At 34.7% G+C, this 22840-nt stretch overlaps 1 protein-coding gene across 1 annotated transcript in view; it reads left to right on the top strand.

Annotated features, from left to right (window-relative positions):
- LOC149784490 (uncharacterized) overlaps positions 1–22840 on the top strand; it is a 200423-nt gene that overhangs the window by 101548 nt on the left and 76035 nt on the right. The window contains exons 4-6 of the mRNA XM_089932578.1: positions 3297–3557; positions 19276–19866; positions 20364–20512. Coding sequence (XP_089788704.1) covers positions 3297–3557; positions 19276–19866; positions 20364–20512 — 1001 coding nt within the window. The remainder of the gene's footprint in view (positions 1–3296; positions 3558–19275; positions 19867–20363; positions 20513–22840) is intronic.

Here is a 22840-nt window from a genome sequence, read left to right as displayed (position 1 = left end):
ATACATTAATTATGTCTACATTACATATTCTTTGTTCAGTTGCTCTTATGATATAGGTCATTGAAATATAAGTTAAAAATATTTATATTGTGAAGACAGTTCTGTACATGATTAATACCACAGGTGCTCAACGCGAGCTTGATGTTGAGAAAAAAGCCCAATAATAATCTGATGGAAAACAATGACCCGTTCTGATATAGGACCCTCTCTACCATAATATATAAGAGAGAAAGTACGAAACTTCCAAATACTTTGTTCCACCCATGACTCTCGATTTCAGCTATTTCCGTCTTAAAAGACATGTTTATACTATATCGCTTCTTTTACTGCTGATATATGTTTCTGTTCATCAAGCCATAATTGACTTTTCTGCGTTGTGTCAAACTGAAATGACAGGCTCCGAAATTCTCTTATATTTCGATAGAAAGGGTCCTATGTCAGAATGCGTCATGGGGGTAATCTAATGTATTTTTGTCACTGTATGATTTTTTTTCCTTCAGATTATTTTTTCTTCTTAACATCAAGCTCGCGTCAAGCACCTGTGTGCCACAGGGGTTCATATAGTTGCTTACAATTTGTCTATAAATTAAACATGTACTGTATAATATTATTACAGCATAATAGTAATATATAACTTGTGATTTAAATGTAAACTGCAAGCAACAATATAAACCCCTGTGGTTATCTGCACAGGGGTCTGACGTTTGTGATTTCATGTTGTCCGATATCTCGCTGCACTTTATTGATAAAACGTCTGACTCCTGTGTTATCTGTATAGAACTAATTTCACACATTTTGAAAAGATCTAACTGTATCTAACTGTATATCAGTTTGGAACACAGAGTTCAGAATAATTGGAGACTATCCATACTTTTAAGCTTTAGGTAACAATTGACTTCTCCAAAATATAATTTTATCTAGCACATGATATAACCAGACCTAATTTGACCGTCTTGATATCTCCGTACTGTATCTGGGATATTGCTGTTCCAGTCAGTCACTGGTCTGCATGTCTGTCCATCCTTCTGTGACAAATCTAGTCCTAATTAATCATTCACAATACTTTAATAATTTAAATGAATCTTTTTATATGTGAAGGGTAGTTACGTGGTTCTTGTTGATTTGAAGCAAGGTTTAATTTGGGGACTGACTACTGGATAATTTCATTTTATGAGGAGGACTTAAAAACTAATCTGCCTCCCCCCACTTCTCCAAATAAATGATCAGCTTTTATTTATTCATGACCTTTTGGTAGAAAATGTATGGAAACTTCATTGAAGAAAAAGTTGTATCAAATTTTGTAATTGATCTGCTAAGGACATTCTTTGATTGCAATGTTCCAAATGTGAGACGGAGTGATTACGTAAGTTTGTTTGCCAGAAAAAAATTAACCTATTAAGGACAGCATGACACAAGTATAGGGACATGCATTCCTATAACTGTGTTTGTAACAAATATTTTATATATTATAAATTATAATGTATTATTGATTTGTCATTCATGCTTAAGATAGAAATGTTAAGTTCGTAATCTCTGCAAACAGTTATATTTTACTTGGTTTCTTTAGGTGATTGTTGCATCTCTAGTTGTATGCATCTGGAAGACACTGATTTTGAGGCCATTTATGTTGCCTTTTTAATTAACAAATCAGCACTTTAAAATCTATGGGACTGAAAAAATTCATTTGGAAATGGGAATCTTCAGGTTTGGCTGTTCAGATTTGTAATGTATGTAGAGCTTGATTGTTAAAGAAAATGTAATCCTAGCTAATACAAAAGACGTATATTGTAGGAATTATTTAATTAAACTTTAAATTATTTAAATAAATTTTAATTCCCTTTATTTAGATCTATGAGTCATGGGTGTAATTTGTGATGGACAAGATATAGATTGGCTGTGCTTGCTCTGTTTTGTCATGTTCACTTCCTAGACAGCAAAGGTAATTTGGAAATTAGAAAAAAACCATGAATTTGTATTAACAATTTGTGTCACGGTCTTTGAAGGTCTTTGACATTTGGGAAAAATGAGGTGGCATTTTTAAGGCCTTGAAAGTTTGGAAAAATCGAGCATATTACCCTGAGGTCTTTAAAAGCCTTTGACAATTAAAATAAACCCAAACATTTTAATTTCTTTCCATAATCACAAATAATGTTGTCCAAGGTTGTTAGATTCGGGTGTAGTCGAGTTTTCCATGTTTCTTTCTTTTGATTAATTATAGTTTGAATTTCATCATTAAACAATATTGTAATATTTTGCATGTATTGTTTTCTCATGTAACATAACTTGTATACAAAATGTTTGCGAAAATAGGTCTTGGAAATTTATGTTTGTGGTCTTTGAAAGTTTGGGAAAAGTCTTTGAATTTATCATTCAGAATTCTTTATGAACCCTGCATGTGTATATATTCACTGTCCCTATTTTAAACTACTTAAGTGCACTTTGGTCTAATTGTACATTTTTTGATCAGCTATTGCCTTAGATGGTGCCTGATTGGCAATGTTTATCACCATTATAAATGTTGCAAATGCAAATAATTTCACTTTAATACCCGCCCCTTTTTCAGAAGCACATAGTAACTGTAGAGCAGAATCGTATTAGTGCCTTTGTGTCCACTACAGTGTACATATCAGTAGATCTCTTTTATTGAGATTGGAGATTTAACACTTGTGGTTTTTTTATTTGTGCACAATTGAACACTAATAAATTGCATATGGTGAGTTTTATTGGCAAAGGATTTTTAAATGTTGAGACATCTAATAATGTGAATAAAAATGATATAGATTGAAAACTCAGATTGAGCTCACTAAATTTTCAAGTCCGTCTTTTTTTAAAAATCTGCCTTATTGTTATATATAAGACCGCTCCGGTGGCCTAGTGGTTACAGCGTCCGCCTTGGATGCGGGCGGTCGTGGGTTCCATCCCCGACCGAGTCATACCAGAGACTTACAAAAATGGTACTAACAGCTGCCTCGCTTGGCGTTCAGCATTAAGAGGTTAGTGTTAGGACTGGTCGGCCTGGTGTCAGGATAATGTGACTGGGTGGGACATCATGCTACAAGTCTGAGGCATGATGTCCCAGTGCTAGACATCACTATAAATTGCCACATTGCACACATCGTAGCAATATGACTGAAAAATTGTTAAAGCTACGTAAAAAATAAAAAATCACATCACACACACACACACACACACACACACACACACACACACACACATATATATATATATATATATATATATATATATATATATATATATATATTTGTGTGTGTGTAACTAGTCCATTATATGCACAGGTGTTCCAATAGAAATTCTGAAAATGGATGACAGATTCATCCAACTTTTTGAAGAGGCTCTAAAAGATGGAAAGGAAACTGTGCACAGCATACGTATCATGGTTGTTGGACATATGGGTGTAGGCAAAACAACCCTGGTCAAGCGTCTTCTTGGCAAGGAGGTGAACATTTCCGAGAGATGTAGTACAGAAGGCATCGATGTCTATGTCAATTGCTGTGATGTTTCTTTGTCCACCCATGAATGGTCCAGGCGAACAAAAGGTATGTGGGCATAAATAATAATCATACAAGATTTACCTCAGTATTTATACAAATGCCATGAGATGAAATGTGTCATGTTATGCTGTTATCTGTTATCCATCTCTGCTTCAATTCTTCACAGTGACAAAGTTTTCCACTATCCAATGATACCACACTTTGTAAATAGTTTGCATTTGTGGCAAGGAAGAGACCTAGATGTATCAGTTTCTGGCTTCGAAGGTCTAGCATCAGGGTCAAGGTCACTGGGGCTAATGAAAGGAAACTTCACACAGAATTAACAATAACATATTTTCAAGATGTTGTGTACTTGAATTAACTTCTTTTTCATCTGCTGCTTTTAGATATTCAGACAAGGGGGAGCTTTTAGGTTATGATATTTACCTTTTACTACAGGTATTTAGTACTGAATGTTATCACATTGCCTATATTGTGTGTATAATTATTACACTTTTAAAATTTGCATTTTCCTTCTACATTATTTATGCGAATGTATATGCTGCTTGCATCCTGTAAGCACCTTTTGGCTTTTAGTCACCCTCTGTTGCATGCTAACCTTCTTTGTAACATAGCTACACAGTGAGTGGTATCTGTACTAACACCATATAAGCCATTAACCAGGTAGTCTTGGTAGAAGTGCCTGTGGGTTCAGGTTAGGAGGATAGTAAATGCTTATTTATGTGACCATGGCTCAAATTAAATGGTAGTCGACAGGCCGAAGGCTGGTTAATTTTCCATATGACAATTAGTTTTTATAATTTTAGTAGTCTAATGGCTAGCTAATCTTGCTATCTACTCGTTAGATTGTTTTGTGGGAGGGATTGAGCAAGAGAGGTAAATTTCTGAATCTACTAATAATTCTGTGTACAAAGAATTTATGTTAAATACTAAGCCTGTGGCTAGCTTATTACTTAGGACCAAATAATATTATTTTAATATTATTACTATTATTATTAAAACAGAATTCAGGTATTATATCTACCATCCAATCTGGACTCTCCTTCCCCAACCAGGTTGTGAGTCCACAGCTTTTATAGGACCCTTATACACAATTAAAAATGGACCCTCATCTAAGGAATGCAATGGATGAGAGGCATTCATTTGAATACCAAAATACACCTTATCCATCATATTTCAAGTACTATTGCTACTCAAAATTAATTATTGGATAAATATTTATTTATGTGTGGTGACAAGCAGTATAACTTTCCTGTGTCATTTAGTGCTTAAATTCAAAATGTTTATCAAAAGAAATAAACAGAGCTATCTTTATTTATGAATCTGTAAATTTACTACTCAAAATAAAATGAAAACTAAATTATTTGTTCCATTGTATTGTTGGAAATATGGTTATATTTAAATAGCAAAGGTAGCTAATTCAGGTTTATTAATCTTTGAGCAGGAATTTATAATTTTGTTTATGATGATGAAAACTGAGTGTGAGTTAAGAATTTATAGATTATTAAATTATAAGATCGCTTTTTATTTTTATCAACATTTTGGATTGAAATACTAAATGGCTATTCCACAGCATATACATGTAACAATATGACCATGGAAATGTGTGTGTGTGTGTGTGTGTGACAGTGATGGGTTGATGATTAGTACACATTCTTTGGGGCACAGTAGGACTTTTATAAATATTTTGAATGGCATCAAACAACATGTGAATTTTTAATCAGCGCTCACGCCTGTATAGAAAATTGCTAATCAAGCTTACTGCATTTTAATTTTGCTTTTATATATATATATATATATATATATATATATATATATATATATATGTTTATTCTGGTTATGCACGGAATTACACACTCTGTATAATGTAAGAATCACAAAGGCTCGTTGCTAAAATTGAATTATCTGTTATACATGTAGATATTATAATTTTATTATAATTGTACATGTATGACATGTAAACTGTAAGCAACAATACAAGCCCCTGTCTAGGAATAACATTTAGTATTACAAAATGGAAATGGTTAGCATAACATCATAGTGGCTCGTATGGTTGTTTACAATTTAACTATCAGTCAGATGTATAATATAAAATATTAATAATGCAAGGGAGGACAGTTCTTTCCTTTCTCATGCGACCTATTTAATAATCAATGCTGATATTGCAAGCTACATTTCGCATGGCGTAATTTGGTAATGATGTTTAGCTCAGGCATTCGACTTTGTATGTCATCCAAATTTTGGCTCGCTATCATATCTTTAAGGAATGTCAGACCATTTTGGCCCGCTACTGCTTGACATGGCCATGATCGCACCTGCTTAATATGCAAGTGAAATGCTCCTGACTGGAATACATAGAATTTCTTTTAAATGGTGTCCAGCAAGCGATCCATGTTTAAGATAAAAGGGGAAATAAGCCTCTTGAAAAGTGTTAATAATTAACACAGAAAAATAAAAAGGAATATTCAGATTCTTTTGAATAAAAGCTGGAAGGGACACAGTTATGTTTATTGGACATCACGTACCAATTTGAGTATGACTCATGGCGGGACATATGATTGCCGTCGTCATGTGAAATGTAAAAAAGAATTTCCAAGAATTACATCAAGTTGAGAGATAGCAACAAGCCATTGAGCTCCATAGGGTTTGGGACTAAAAATTTTGCAACCGTACAAGTGGAAAATAAAATCTACGTGTATTTTACAAACTTTTCAGTTGAACATAATGTTTGTCATCACTGCACGTTCCGAATACCGAACTTTTAATTACGTTTTTCATCTTTACAACAAGTTTATGGTATTTTGTTACACATTACTGAAAACTGGTCAACCTTACGGAAAAAAATCAACTGCCTTCCTGAGACGGACTCGTCAGGTTTGGTAGGTCTGGAACAATGAGAAGACACATAACAGGCATTTGATAGTTTTCTGGTCCCGATTTCCCTTGAAAATTTTTAATTTTGAGAAGACTATAAAATGTTTTCTTTCATTATCAAAATGTGGCAATGACAAAACAACTATGCCTAGTCTGTAAAAAACAATCAAACTTCAATTTTTTTCTGTGGCTGGCTTTTTCAAGTTCTTGATTGCTCTCCAATCCTTCAAGTCAAGTTCATCCTAAAGTGAAAGTTTATGGATATGAGATGTATTCCTGACTTTCATACTTCTTATTAATGTTTTGTTAAATACTTGGAAAAATCTTATGTTTTGGCATTTTTACATGAATTGAATAAAGGAATTTATCAAATACCCTTAATTATTACTCTGTAAGCAATACATTGTGAGCAATGTAATAACAATTGAACAATATAAAAATTAAAAGGTCACCCTATATTTGTTAAAAGACTTGAAAGCCATTATTGACTATCCCTTTTCCCTCTATTACTTATAACACCTCATAAAACATCCCACATTTGGCTTTAAAATCTCCAGGTTACAACACCAAGGTAATCAATTGCAACTTGCTGTTTATAACTGTCTGCATTTGTACCCTGATTACACATATCATCACACTGTTATTACATTTCCTGTCTCTTTTAGACTGGTTTCAACTGGTTACTGTAAGCTGGGCATAATCCTCACATATATACAATTGTTTTTGTCTTTAAAAACAAAAACAACAAAAAACTCTTTTTATTTTTCAAAAGCCATAGATTCCAACCATAAAATCATATTTGTAGTAGACTGCCTTTAAATTGTAATTTTGTCCTACCACAGAATTGAAGAAACTCCAATATTTGATTTAAAAGTTGATCAACTCCAGTCATAAGTGATTCCCTCTTCCTCTATCTTAAACATCAACGATAATCTCAAAACCTTATGGATGTTGCAGATAGTAGAAAGCCCACATAGATCTGGTAAGGTCTTGAATTTGAATCCTTGTATAAAAAATCATGTATACTGTAATGTCCTTGGGTTACTGTGTGTGTATGTGACTCAGTCAACATTGCGGATGTATGTAGTTATCGGTAATTGTATTGCAGACAAATGAATGCATGTTGGTAATTGTATTGCAAACAAATGAATGCATGTGTGCATTAATGTATCTTAAAATTAATTGAATAATCAAACCCTGAGTTTAGATTCCTCAGTTTATTGGAAAAATAATTTCATCAGACTCAACAATAACATGTAAATATTTAGCTAATCTATAAGCTTAAGAATTAAAATAATTTAAGCTGTTATCTTATTTAATGATAATGGCACAGTGATGAATGTCACAGTAAAATAAACAAAATATAACTTGGGTGGACGACTAAAATCTCAGTGACAACAGTTTACATGAATACTGAAATGGAATTATAATGAAAATTTCAGATCACTAAATCTTCCTATAAGAATTAACGCTTTATGCTTATAATGTTAAAGAAATAATTTATGTGTAATGATTTCGCTTATTACTTCCCCCTTCCTTATCTGAAATAGACCAAAATCAAATCAGAATTATTTAGTACAAGTTCAAATACTAATAAATTTAATATCTCTACCTATGATGTTGATTTCTGACCTAAAATGGGATGGATCTCTAAGATAAACGTTTGACCATTCCTCCTGATTCCGCCAGGCTTCTGTTTTTTTATACCCTACGAAATCCCATAAGTCTTACGGAATGGTACGGAAAGCCACTGCGGAAAATCATACCCCCAAGACGGAATATAGTCAAGAAAATTAGAATATACAATAAAAAACAATGTAATTTTTACAGTAACTTGATAAATGTTCATTAAATAATAATTGCCTCACAAGAACACAATTTCTTTGTGAAGAAATATAAAAACAAAATTTTCGACAAAACTTCTGATCTTTAAATGCACGAATCAAAACTAGTGATGGCTCGGAGGTGAGCCCTAGCAAGGTCACCACAATCAGGTCAAATACTGCATTAGACTAAGAAGTAACAGCGACGAAAACAATTGACAACTGCAGCCTCAGAACAATAAACAGTAAGAAAATTGTATAAAAAATACAGGTATTCATAACATTATAGTTGGTTGCATTCACTGCCAGTCAATTTCATTGCTGATTGTTCTTAAAAATATGCTTATCAGACATCGACATGAACACTGCTGTAAACATGCTAAATCTCACATTACCCTCTGCTTAATGCGAAGTGTCTTCACAAACATAAAAGAATTACAATATGAGATGTTTGGCCTGATTAGAAAAATAAAACTTTTAAACAAATATATAACTGATTCCTGCACATTCAATAAAAAATAACAACAAAAACAACAGTCTGCAATAAATAAAACAGTATCTGTAAAATATCCACAGTAAGAGAGTTATGCATGATATTGAATGTGTCTTGAGAACTCAAATCATGCATAAATATAACTAGCCATGTAAAAATGTACTGAACACTTTATACAACAAAAGGAACAAGTGACTGAAAGTTTCCACTGAATAGTTCAGTGTAAATCTAACTTTTTAAGCTCTATCATTAATTAAGGAAAGTTTCAAAGTTGCTGCAATATTACCAGTATGCCTTTTTGACATGGACTCCCGTTTTGATTAAAAATGTGTCCAAAAATAATAATCATTGTGCTTTGATCTGGGATAGAAATTTTCCCCTTGGGATTACAGATCTGCATCAAACACTCAGCACAGCCTTGTGTACCACTTTAAATTCTGAGCCAAGGATGGAATGATCATAGTCTACACAGAGGCATATGATGGATTCTATTATTACTACCATGGGCAGTGATGTGATGTGATGTGATTTTTGATTTTTAAAGTAGCTTTAACAATTTTTCAGTCATATCGCTACGATGTCTGCAATGTGGCAGTTTATAGTGATGTCTAGCACTGGGGCATCATGCCGCAGACATGTAGCATGATGTCCCACCCAGTCACATTATCCTGACACCAGGCCGACCAGTCCTAACACTAACCTCTTAATGCTGAACGCCAAGCGAGGCAGCTGTTAGTACCATTTTTTAAGTCTCTGGTATAACTCGGCTGGGGATCGAACCCACGACCTCCAGCATCCGAGGCGGATGCTCTAACCACTAGGCCACCGGAGCGGTTACCATGGGCAGTCTCCACTTGGGAGTGTAGTACATTTGATAATCAGTAGAGTAATATAAGAATATAAAAAGCATTTACAACTAATATTAAACACAAAGTTCAAGTCATATAGGAATAACAACACATCATTTTTTTATATTCTGAAGGCAGTGTGAGGCATAGATCTAGTAATCTTACATCAGATATTTTAAACAACCACATGAATGTTATACTTTTACCATGGAAATAGGGTAATGTTGCTACCTGTGCTTTGGAATTAACGATGTAGTATTTTTACTACACCAGGTTTTGCAAATCAAATAAGTTAGTGTTACACTGTCAAATGGAAATAGGGTAATACAAATGAATGAACAATGTAGTATTATCTCTACATCAAGTTTTGGAGATAAACACAATCAGTTTTACAATGTCACCTAGAAATAAAGTAATCTTACTACACAAATTTGGTGATTGACAATGTAGCATGTTACTACATCATATTTTGGAGAACACAGACTCTGCTTTACAATGTCACATGGAAACAGGGTAATATTACTACATGGGTTTGGTGGAGAGCTATGTAGTATTGTTACTACATCAGGCTTGGAGATCACAAAATCATTGCCTAGAAATAGGGTATTGTTACTACATGGGTTTGGTGTAGAGCCATGTAGTATTGTTACTACATCAGAATTTGAAGAAAACAAATCAATGCCAAGAAATAGGGTATTGTTACTACATGTGTTTGGGGGATAGCCATGTAGTATTGTTACTACATCAGACTTTGGAGATCACAAAATCAGTGCCCTAGAAATAGGATATTGTTACTACATGGGTTTGGTGGAGAGCCATGTAGTATTGTTACTACATCAGGCTTTGGAGATCACAAAATCAGTGCCTAGAAATAGGGTATTGTTACTACATCGGTTTGGTGGAGAGCTATGTAGTACTATTGCTACATCAGGTTTTAGAGATCACAAAATCAGTGGTGGGAAAATAGGGTATTGTTAATGCATATATTTGGGAATTAACTATGTAGTATTGTTACTAGTACGTTTACTAGTACAACATGATTCACTTTACAACTTCTTGTGCTTCTTCTTATTAAACTTGATATTGTGTGTACAAAGTTTAAACTTCTTTTAAAAAGGACAAGCAAGCAATTCCTTTTTTATTCTGACAGCCATCAAATGTAATTGTTTACTACCATATGAATACACCATAATAACAACACAAACTGTCAATTTGCTAACATAGCAGTTAAATGAAACAGTCAGTCAGTATAAATCATCTACAGATAAGATGAAATGACAATAGATGATAGTAAGAGTGATTTCATAACTCACATATGACATGCATATAACTGCAGTATTATAAATAGAAACTGAACATATAACTCATAATACTTGTAATATAAACTGGACCTGTGTGCAATATGAACACCACAATTATTCCATAAATCAATTAAATTTAAACTTCAAATTGAATATCATCATCAAAAATGCAAAAAGAATTTAAATATCACTTTTTCTGGGGAAAAACCTTTGCACGCACAATAATTAAAACTTTAAGCAATGTATTTTTAAAAAAATCATTGTCATGGAATATTTTGCTTGGGAATAAATACTTAATTTAGTTACATAGCAAAGGCACTAAATACAAATTCTTTAAAGTTTATTTATATATAACTTTCTATATCTCTAGGATAAAATCATTTATATTGTTAATTTTAATATGGACCAAATTAGTAAGTCAGATACATAAAATGTAACTGAATTTTAGCTTAAGATCAAGCTGATAGAATAAAAACAAATTGCTCTTCCTCAATTTATATATAGCAATATTGCGGTCTTAATTTAATATATGTGATGTCGCCTTTTATTTCTCCTCTCCTTTGAATCTTTCTCATCTACTCTTTCCCCTGTCCTACTCAGGGACGTCATTTCAACTTTTTTCGGAGGGGAGACTTGACGGGCTTGTTAATTTTTGTATATAGGCTACAGCAATTTTACAGCACATGCAAATTCGGGGAGGGGGGAGGAATGCTCCCCTCCCCCCATGATGTCCTTGCTCTACCTCTGTTCTTTGCTTCTTGATCTCTTCCCCACCAGGTACTTCCTGTCTACCAGTCCATCACTCTCACATGGTTTCCACTTGATAATTTGTAACACCTCTTGTATGGTTTGCCTTCATTTTATTGAACATTTTTGTTTGCTTCCTTTGAACTTCTCCCACTTACAATGTCTTGGTTGAATTTTGTAGCTCATCTCTTAATGCATACAAACTATATGCAAACTATAACTGAGTTGGATGTCAATCCTACATCTAGCACCCTATCTGTCAGCTTATCTCAGATCTCTAAGATGCAGATTCAGCATTGGGAAAGTCTATATTACCTTATAGCACTGCTTCTAGAACACTACATCCATCCTTTTCTTTCAGATTTAAAATTTATATTTTTAAACTGAGAATAAGTTTCGTGTTTCAAAACTAGTCATAATGATAATAATACATTACTTAACAAAAGAAATTCACATAATATAAACTCATGAGTGTAATAAACTTTGTGGCTTGATATTTTCCTTTTGATAATGTACAAAATGGTCAACTTAGAATTGTGTAAAGTAGGTTTACAGTTCTCATGGTTTAGTCCTAATAATGTTCTGACTTTTGAATGATGATATAATTCAAGTTCACCATTTCAAACTGAACTGCCATTTAATGAGATACACATGTTATTGTTATTAACTATCTAGATCTACAGAACAGTTTAGAATACTACACTACTTATAAGTAAAACATTATACAACAAGATGTATGTGGTAAGCCTTCGAAAAGTTTTACATTATTTTGCACACGCATAATCCTGTAGATAGTCTGTTGGTTTCCTGACTCAGGATGGTCTTCTTAATGCTAGGTCGGATGTTGGATATGTGTCATCTTTCTTTTGATCTATTGTATCATATGTCTGGTCATGGGATGGTGGAATATGTGATGAATTCTTTACTGTCTTGAAGTATGACGCATTTCTAGTTATTTGATGGTCCTCTCTTCTTGCTGTTATCATTGTTCCCTTTTGTTGACAACTTCATATGGTTTGGGGTTGAATGGAGTTAATAATATGTTGATAACTTGATAACTTGTCTTGCTTTTTTTGCTTTACATTGTCTCCAGCTTTGAAATTTAACTTATCTTTTTTGGTTTGATCTGCCATAGCTCATCTTTTCCTTTTTCTCAGTATCGGTTTTCTTCATTTTGTTGTCGTATGATTTGATTTGTATACTTGGGAGTTTAGCTCTCATTTTTTGTAAAAATGGCATTTTGGCAGGAGATTCGTTGGTTGTTGCATAAGGCATGGCTCTGTAATAGTGTAGAAAGTTTCTTGTTTCCAATTGTTATGTTCTGCATTAGCTGCATTGTTTTTCCAATTGTCCTCATAAACCTTTCTGCTTCACTGTTGGCTTGAGGCCATAAAGTTGATTTTGTTATGCTTAAATCCCATGTATTCTGGAAACTTTCTAAACTCTTATCAATTAAATGGAGATCCATTATCCATTTTTACAACTTCTGATATTCCAAGCATTAAAAATATTTTGTCAAGTTGCAGAATGACTGTTTCTGTTGATGTCAAATTAATAATTTCAACGACTGGATACCTTGAGTAGTTGTCAACAAGCAACATTAAGTAGAATGGTTGATTCTGCGTAAGGCTCGAAGATGCTCGTTGATTGTTGAATAATTTGGGATAAAACATCTCACATAGTTTGTCATGCCTAGAAAACTGCATACTTCTGATATGTTTGATAGAATACTGGCACTTTTAATTGCTTCCACTTTCTTTGGATATGGAGAAATTCCATCTTTGCTGAAAATGTATCCAAAGAATTCAATATTGTCTTTGTTGACCTCACACTTGTGTTTATTTAGTGTCAGAGCCTTTGTATTTATGTGAGTTAATTCTAGATTCTAGATTGTTGTCGTGTTCTTCCTGAGTGCGACCAAATACTAGAATGTCATCGCTAATATTCATTGTGCCTTTTAGTCCTTCCAGTGCTGTACAGTGTCCGTTTTGAAATATTTCCGCTCAGATGGTATTCCGAAAATGAGGCGTTTATATCTCCAATAGTCCAATATGAGTCAAGAATCTTGTAATGTTTCTTGATTTTTCGTACAGTTCCAGATGATGGTTGCCTGAATTCAGATCAAGCTTTGAGAACATGGTTGCACCATTGAGATCTACTATAATGTTGTCTATTAGTGGTGTGATGCGTCTTTTGCGTAGTACTGGGTGTGATGCGTCTCTTGTGTAGTACTGATTCAATGGGCAAGTGCATATCAATGCAGATTCTGATTTCATTGGGTTTTGGGGTTTTGGAGCAGCCACAGTTGGAGAAACCCAAAGAGTTGGTCCATCTACCTTCTCAATAATATGTAATTTTTAGTCTTCCCAGCTCTTTTTCAACTGTCTTCTGAATGTGAAATGGAATACGTGGGTGGGACTGAGTTACTGGGACTACATTATCATCAGTGCGAAGGTGTATCTGTATGTCTTTTAGTTTAGCAATTCCCTTGAAGATATCTATGAACCTTTTATACAGTTCTTCACACTTGCTCTTCACTGTAACATAGATTCTTGGAATTATTTGTAACTGTATGCTTGTTTCGTAGCTCAGTACATTTCCAAAATTTCCTTTGGTTACATAGAATGGAGCTGTAGTGATTCTATCCTTAGTCTCAATCTTGGCTTGAAATTTTCCAACTATATGTAATTAGATTTCTGATCCATAGGCAGATATATTTGTGTCTGTTTTCTCTAGTTTAGGTTTATGTTTCAGCATTGCATGTATGTTTAACCATGACATTTATTCCTGATCCTATGTCTATCAGCACTTCCATTGAATAAATTAAGGCGTACACTTTAGAAGCAATCAGACATTAAAGTGACGACCTTAGTCAAAATTCTTTAGTCTGAAATTTCCTGAAAGAGGAAAGTAATCCACTCCGTGGAAGCCTAAAGAGAACAGTGCTTTCCTCGTTAAACAAGAAAGAGACCAGGTGGCTGTCCTGTAAAAAGAAAGACAGGTTTTAGTGCTAGGACGCACAAGTTCTGAAAGCAATAAGCTTTCTGGGAGAGAGACAGGACAGTCTGAAGACAGAAGTCCCAGGAAAAGAAGGACGAGGTCAGAATTAAAGGACCAGGAAGTCCATGAAGGGGCAAAGCATAGAGCTTAGGAAGGATGAACTAGGAGACACTGATATATGGTCAAGAGAGGATGGTGATGCAGATCAGTCGTGGACATCGCACTATTTTCACCTCTCGTTATGATGATGAAATAAATTCAAATTGGACACTCCTGTTAAATTCTATTGATATAATCGAACTTGAATTGGAATTGCCGTTATTGATTTGTTCTGATTAAATTTCTTATATTCTTGTCAAAGGGGCTCGTAATGTTGTACTTCTTCCCAGTATTCTCACTCACTTCTCTGTTGAAATTCTATTCTTCTTTCACTCCTGCCGGTGTATAATATCTAGGGAGTTCATCCTCTAGATAACGCCATCCAAATCCAGTGAACCACCCCTCTTACTAAGAGGGCGATGTTACAGGTATATTCTTAATGTGAGCTCTCAGATATAATACATGTACCTGATCTATCTTTCTGGATTTCTACTTGATAAACTATGCTTTCTGCCTTGAGTCTTGATCTACAGACTTTTGCATAATGGTTTTTCTTCTTAAAAGTTGTTTCACCCACTTCCATCAAACGTCAGGTGTGATTTCTTGGACAGAGAATGGTGGGAAAATGGGCAAACATGCTGCTAGTATCAGAGATGTAGACTTTCACTACAAGTGTACAACACGGTTGCAGGTCTGTAATAATTCTCTAAGTAAAATGACACCACTGTCCTTATTCTTGCTTTTTATCATCAGCTTTATGTCCCATCTTCCTCACCATTGTAATGTTTTGGTTTTGTAATGAGAGAGGAAAAGACCTGTTTCTACAAACACATGTTTATTCCATAGCATACAAACTAATTTAACTGACTTGCTTGTCAGACCTACATCTTGCACACTGTCAGCCTTATCTCAGATCTCTAAGATGCTTATTCAGCAGTTGGAAAGTCTATATTACCCTATAGCACTGCTTTTAGACTACTATATTTAGGTCCTTCCATATGTAACATTTCTGGGAGGGTGTCTTCATTAGGCTTTTCTAACAGTCCGGTTGCAACCATGGTCTCCTCCAGCACAACATCTGGAAAATTGATTTTAATGGGTCCTGCCTTTGAGTGCTTACTCTTCCTTGCCCATGAATAGAATAAACTCTGGCTCTCTGCTTTTTCCAGCCTCTTCATATCTGTCTAGTATTACATAAAAATTATGCAATAAAATGGCACTGAATACAGAGGAAATATATGAACTTTAAATATGTTCAATAACTCTGATGTGTTCTCCCATTTTGACATCTCATGCACTGGTAGTCCCTCCCCTTTGTAATAATGAAATTTGACACTTCAGCCTGTTTGGCAGCCATGCTATAACTGTAATTAAAAGAAAAATTGAAAGCATTTTGTAATAAATGGATATTATGCATTATTCTTACACCACTGTACCAATCAATAGGGCTCTTAACAGCTACAACGGAGAGAGAACTGTTTATTGAAAGTCTAAGTTTTATCCATTCAGTAGGGTAATTTCCCCTATACTGTTTCATTTTGTTATGATGAATGCCCTTCTCTTTGCCATGAACATCAAACTGGATCAGGTAACCTCATCTTCTTCTTGACCAAAAATGGTCAATTATATGATTTCTATAACCTTGGACAAATTGCTTTACTTCTTCTTGTGCAGAAATACCACACCAAATCACCAGGTTGGTAAACTTGGAGTGCTTGTTTCACATCATAATTGTCCATCTGTCACTTGTCTGCACCTAGCTTTCATAGTTTTGGCTAAGTCCACATCCTGTGTAGGTTGGTTCCATATACTATCAGGAATGGCCTTAGCAAATGCATGGCCCAATTTGAATCATTTGGCTTGGACCTCTGGATTTATGCACGGTGCCCTCAGTGAGCATGGCATTTGGAAATAAACTTTTAAACAAGTTTTATATGATATTGAACTTAACATTGTCGTCCATCGATTTAAAATTACTTTCTCTCTATAGATATATGTTTTTAATTACTGATGCGCAGGGGCCAAAACGGTCCAGTCGGCCAGCGCTGTATACTACTTTTCAAGAAAGCCAAAACATTTTTTGCATCTCTAACCCAAGTATAACACCAGTATCACAAACACTCACTGATAATGATGCCATTAGATTTGATGAACCGTTTGATAACCCAACACATCTTCCCCGGCAGTCATCATAGTGGTCCATTGTAGCTGTAGCTTGGGAAGTAGGACTGTTTCCATTGTCAACTGAACTTTGAGCAAGATCTTGTATCTGCCATCATTGTACTCATTTACAATTAGCATTTTCTAAAAAAAACATTACTTAATGGAAAATATCTTTATTAGACATTTATGATTTTATTGTTGTGTTTTTTTTGTGTGTTGTTTTTGTGATGTTGTGGAGTTAGGAAATTTATATGCATATTGAAAAAGGTTTTCGTTTTAGTGAGTTATTTTAAATGGCTAAGAATTCTATCCTGATATTATCAAAATAATAAGAATGTGGTTTTTATTTAACTCTGTTCTTTTGAAAGTGAGGGACTCCAGAGTTTATGCCAGGGAGTCTCAGAAATATGCTGGAAATTCCTGAGTTTCATAAGTGAAGAGTCCAGGACTCCTAATCCTAAACTTTTGTTGAGAGGCCTGCTTGAATTTTGGGGTTTTATTGTGTAATATTTCCAGCTCAGACCACTGAGGCCAGCTAGGGACAAAGTTGACTTAAAACAAGATTTACTTTAATAAGTGTGACAGGCACTGATTATGGTTAAATTTCAAATGACCTTTGCAATTCGTGATCAACATTTAGTAATTTTTAAAGTAAAGTGTTGCATTTTATTCTGTGGAAAGTTATTGTTAAAACTTATGATATCATATTTGGTTACTTACTTATATTTCATGTTATTTCCATCATGATATTTAACATTATGTTCATCATTATATTTCATGTTATGCCCATCACTATATTTCATGTATACCCCCAATTAGGTCAGAAAGTGAGGTGATTTACAAAACAAACGGGTAAATACCTTTATATATTTCTTGTTTTAGAAATTCAAAAACATACTATGGTCATATGCACTTGTGCTATGGATATATAAAAAGCCTACCTACCTACCCTAATTTTAAAACCAGTGCAATGGGAAACACACATAATTTTGCTCCTTATTTTAAATAGCCAGGAAATTGAAGGAAAATGTTATTTTAGTTTGATGCGATTGTGGCTGATGGGGGTTTGGTGGGGGTGATCTTCTCAATGTAGACAGTTCCATTTGAGTGTTGTCCAACATGACAGCCACATTGCATATCTTGAAAATGGTTCTAAGGTGGCGCTTTTCAGTTTTGTATTTTATATTGGGTTAGAAATTTAGTGAAAAACATACCCCCGGTTTTCCTAACTGGTTGTACTGGTAATTTAAAAAAAAACTTGTATACCCTAGATATAGTTCAAAGAAGTTTTAATTCCCTTTATTTTGGTGTATGATTGATGGGTGTAATATGGGTTATAGAGTATACAACTTGGCCTTACTTTAGATGTGTACCTTTAAAAAAGTGCTAGCTCTACTTGGTCATTTTCACTTCCTGAACTTCAGAGGTAAATTGTAAGATTAGAGCCAATACTGTTTTTTTTTTATACGTTTTATACATTTGGTAATTCATTCATTTCACTTTCAGAAGCTGGCATTGTCTAGTGTGACAAAATTTGTTGTCCCTATTTTCATAACTGCTAAAGATAGTGTACTTTAGATTAATTCAGGCTGATTTTTTGGCACAAAGGAGCAGTCATTTTAGTTAGTTGTGGGCTTAGGTCATGTACAATATCCACAAGTTCAGTATCCAAAGAAATTGCAGCCATAGTAGATCAAAGTAACATAGAAGTATAGCAACATTCTCTCCATTGTACATGTTGCAAATGTAAACAACTTCACCTTACACCCACCACTCTCTCAGAAGCTCATAATATCAGTAGAATGCCCCAATAAAGAACACATAGGCATTATTATTGTATGAATAAATTTTTGTTGAAGTTGCAAGCATCAAAACAGACCTGTTGAATAATTCTCTTGTTTCCCCCCCACAGAACAGTGTTTATTAGCATGAAAGTCCCACACAAGCCCAGCCCTCCTGCGTCTTAAGACAAAAAAGGAGGTATTTTAAAAATGCACATTTTATTTGTAAACATAGCAGACAGTGTTGTGCTGAAAGACATAAACATGAGACTTACCACAATTTGTCTGCGATGTCACCAATAAATTTTACAGTTTTAAAATAAATGGAGCAGTGAGGTTCATGAAGGTCAGAGGATAAAATCTTTGCTTATTGTTCTAACATTAGAATATGGAAAACTGCGATTTTGTCATGTCATTATTTATTTCTTAATTTCATTACAAATGAGTTGCGTGGTATTTACCCCTCAACTGCAACACTTGATGTTGTAGTGAGCCTGGAGGAGAATAGTTACACCATAAAATGTAGTGGAGCAAAATATTCTATGAACTGTATTGTGCTTTCGAATTTCATTACAGCTTGATTGCCAGATGCAAATCAGAATTTAGCTGTATTCAGTGTTCCTTCTGTTTTCAGATTCAGAACAGGATTATAATCTGCAGCGCCTTGTCAGGGTCCTAAATGAGAATTACCAAACAGGTGGAAGGGTAGTTGATTTGGAACTAGATGCAAGCTCTAATCAAAGGGAGAGAACTGATGGCAATCCTATGAGCCATGTTGCCGATGATGACAAGAATACAGAAGTACTACATCGCCGTTCTCAACAGCAGAACTTTGGCCAGAATCTTTCATCTACATCTAGTCTGCAAGAAGAATCACCCTCCACTGTAGTTCAGAGCAGTCTCGCTCAGTCTGAAACAAACACAATGCCTGGATCAGAGCTTGGAGAAAATGTTGCCACTGAAAGTCACAAGACAGAACCATTAAGGGAAATGATAAAATTGTTGCAACAAAATCCCAATAAAGCAAAACAAGATACAAGCAAATATGCGTATTTGTCAGTGTTCGACTTTGCAGGGCAGTTTGCCTTTTACACGACACACCAGTTGTTCCTGACAAGACGTGCCATATATCTCTTGGTTTCAGATGCCAGTAGAGAGGTCAGTGATCTTGTAGAAGATGAGTGTTACTTTGACAGTGAGGGGATAATGAAGTGCAAAGTTCATGGTGAGTTCTGGGCTGTTTCTACTTAAACACACCACAATATTATGTGTCAATTTTTGTTCCAGATTTGCTGCTTTTTTAGGGTTAGTATTATCCTTCTATGATTAACTGGATCCCTCTCAAACTAATGATTTATAAAAATCATTTTTTGTTTCAGAAATTTGTAAGGTAAAATTTCACTCAACAACAGTTTTATTATACTCCAGTTAAATATGTAACACCTAATGAAAATGCATTTCCAGTAAAGCTGGTGGAGGACGTTTTATTTGGTCAATTTCACAATTAAAACTTGAAGGATAAGAATAAAAGTAAGTTATTGTTGCAAGGACCATTTGTTCTTTATCGAAGTTGAGGCTTCATATATTTTATTTAGGTAAAATAAACAACATTATGTCAGGGACTGAAAGTGAGTATTGGTTATAACAATACCTTGCGACATGTTCTTCATTCTGACATTGTTTACAGAATCAATCATGTTTTCAATTGTTTACCTTTTTTAGACCTAGTTGAGATCTGGATGAATTCTATACATTCATGTGCATCACCTGACAAGGAAAACTTGAATTCTGCAAATTCCCATACGTCATCTTATAAAGTCATCCCACCACCAGTAATTTTAGTGGGGACACACATTGATCAAATTCCACAGGTATTGTTTGTCAGTAACACCACAACGTTTTAATATTTCACAAATTATTACCTTATTTTGTTGATATTAGGATTCTTCTGGAGTGCATGAAGTTGCAGTATTATGAGAGTCAGGAACATGACAGTTATTTCTTTGTCTGGATTCTTGATATACGAAATCCTTACTTTACTTAAATGATGCAGGCAAAATTTTCATGATTGATAAATTCGAACCATGCAAGTTTTGAAGTTGCCTTGTGGTGGAATAAATAGTTATCCTTTTTTTAATAGACTCAGTATCACAAATGTGGTCAGGTAAGCACTCCAAAGTTGGTATCTTGGAAGATACATTATAGCATGCTTGAAATATATATCTTAATAAGCTCCATTTCCTGAACTCTTTGACAACTCATATGCCACTAGAATAACAGCAAGTACAAATCACCATGCTTTCTCAATTTGACTCGTCAAAGGCAATAATAGCTTATGGGATGTTGTGTTGTTTGTTATTTGTTTGTCCATTATCACAAGTTTGTTATTTTTACTATTTCTACACTACATGGAGCGTTGCTCTGAACCCGGCTGTAGAATGTCCATCATATTCCATGAAAAACGATGGAAAACGCTGGAACATTCTAGCATGGAAAACGCTGGAGTATTTGGACTAATATTCCAGCCTCTGTCCAGGGTAGGCTGGAAAACCCTGAACAATTCTTGCATGGAAAACGCTGGACAATTCTAGCATGGAAAACGCTGGAGTATTTGGACTATTATTCCAGGCTATGTCCAGGGTAGACTGGAAAACCCTGGAAAATTCTAGCATGGAAAACGCTGGAAAATTCTTGCATGAAAAACGCTGGAGTTTTTGGACTAATATTCCAGCCTATGTCCAGGGTAGGCTGGAAAACCCTGGACAATTCTAGCATGGAAAGCGCTGGAAAATTCTAGGATGGAAAACGCTGGAGTATTTGGACTAATATTCCAGCCTCTGTCCAGGGTAGGATGGAAAACCCTGGACAATTCTAGCATGGAAAATGCTGGAGTATTTGGACTATATTCCAGGTTATGTCCAGGGTAGGCTGGAAAACCCTAGACAATTCTAGCATGGAAAATGCTGGAGCATTTGGACTAATATTCCAGTCTTTATCCAGGGTAGGCTGGAAAACCCTATACAACACTAAAATTTAGCTGAAAATTGTTGCAATATTTTATGAAAACGAGATTTTTAGCAGTGATGCAACTTTTATTTGATGATAATTTCAAGAAGAACATGATCCAAATTACCCCAACCAACTCCTTGTATTGACTGTGATGTTTAGTAACTTTTAAACAAGGAAATAAAAATTAAAAACTATACTTGTCACTGGTAGCTTAATAGGTTGCGCACTAGTATTCAGTAGACAACATGGCTTAAGTTGTCATAAATGTCGCTACACTTCTACTGGTGTGTCATAAAATCCAGATTACTGGCTCCTTAATATCATCCGAGTTTCTAAAAATATGTTCTCTTACTCTAGTTATAGTTTGAATTTATTCTGAAGCAATCTTAACAACAAAATAACAGAAATTCACGTTAATTTCTATCTCAATTTTAATTAAAAAAATTTAAAATATTTTTTTTTACACATGTTGTTTCATAGTTCATTCACCACATTTCTTATTTTTCTGTTGTCACCACTGAAGTCTGTGGAAGTGATGGTACTCTTGATGGTTTAACCAAATTGCAAAGCTTCTGCCTCGCCATCACCTTCCCAAAGTCATACTTCTCCTTGATGATTTCTGAAATACAAATCATTGTATATTAATGAATAGAATCAAGCAAGATTTCAAATTTATTTCAATCCCATATATATATATATATATATAGAGAGAGAGAGAGGGAGTGAGAGAATGAGAGTTATGCCTGAAACATTTCATGCAATTACAGTACTTTTACAATCCCTGAGGTTGGTAAATGTAATGAGGCACTTGGCTTGATGACTAACTTAATAGGCTTAAAAACCTGTGGTTTCCATCACAAATTAAACTGGCTACCTAACTGCCCCTGTGGTCTAAGTCTAAGTAGTTAGAGCGCCTGCTACGGGTGTGAGAGGTCACAGGTTTGAACCCTTAACCGAGTCATACCAAAGACTTATTAAAAAAATGGTACTATTAGCTGCCTCGCCTGGTGCTCAGCATTAACCCTTTACCTCATGCAAGCATCTTTTGACGCCTCTACTTCATTCACGTGGAAGCACCTTTTGACGCCTACTGTAAACATCAGCCATTTTAAGCCGGTTTTCATAGCGCCACCTTCGGGGAAAACCCCCATTTAGATACTACATTCATTTCTGTGAATGACAATTACATC

Source organism: Sinohyriopsis cumingii, chromosome 14 (genome assembly GCF_028554795.1).
Source record: "Sinohyriopsis cumingii isolate HCF-2022 chromosome 14, ASM2855479v2, whole genome shotgun sequence".
Classification (NCBI taxonomy): domain Eukaryota; kingdom Metazoa; phylum Mollusca; class Bivalvia; order Unionida; family Unionidae; genus Sinohyriopsis; species Sinohyriopsis cumingii.
This window is presented reverse-complemented; position numbering and strand designations above follow the sequence as displayed.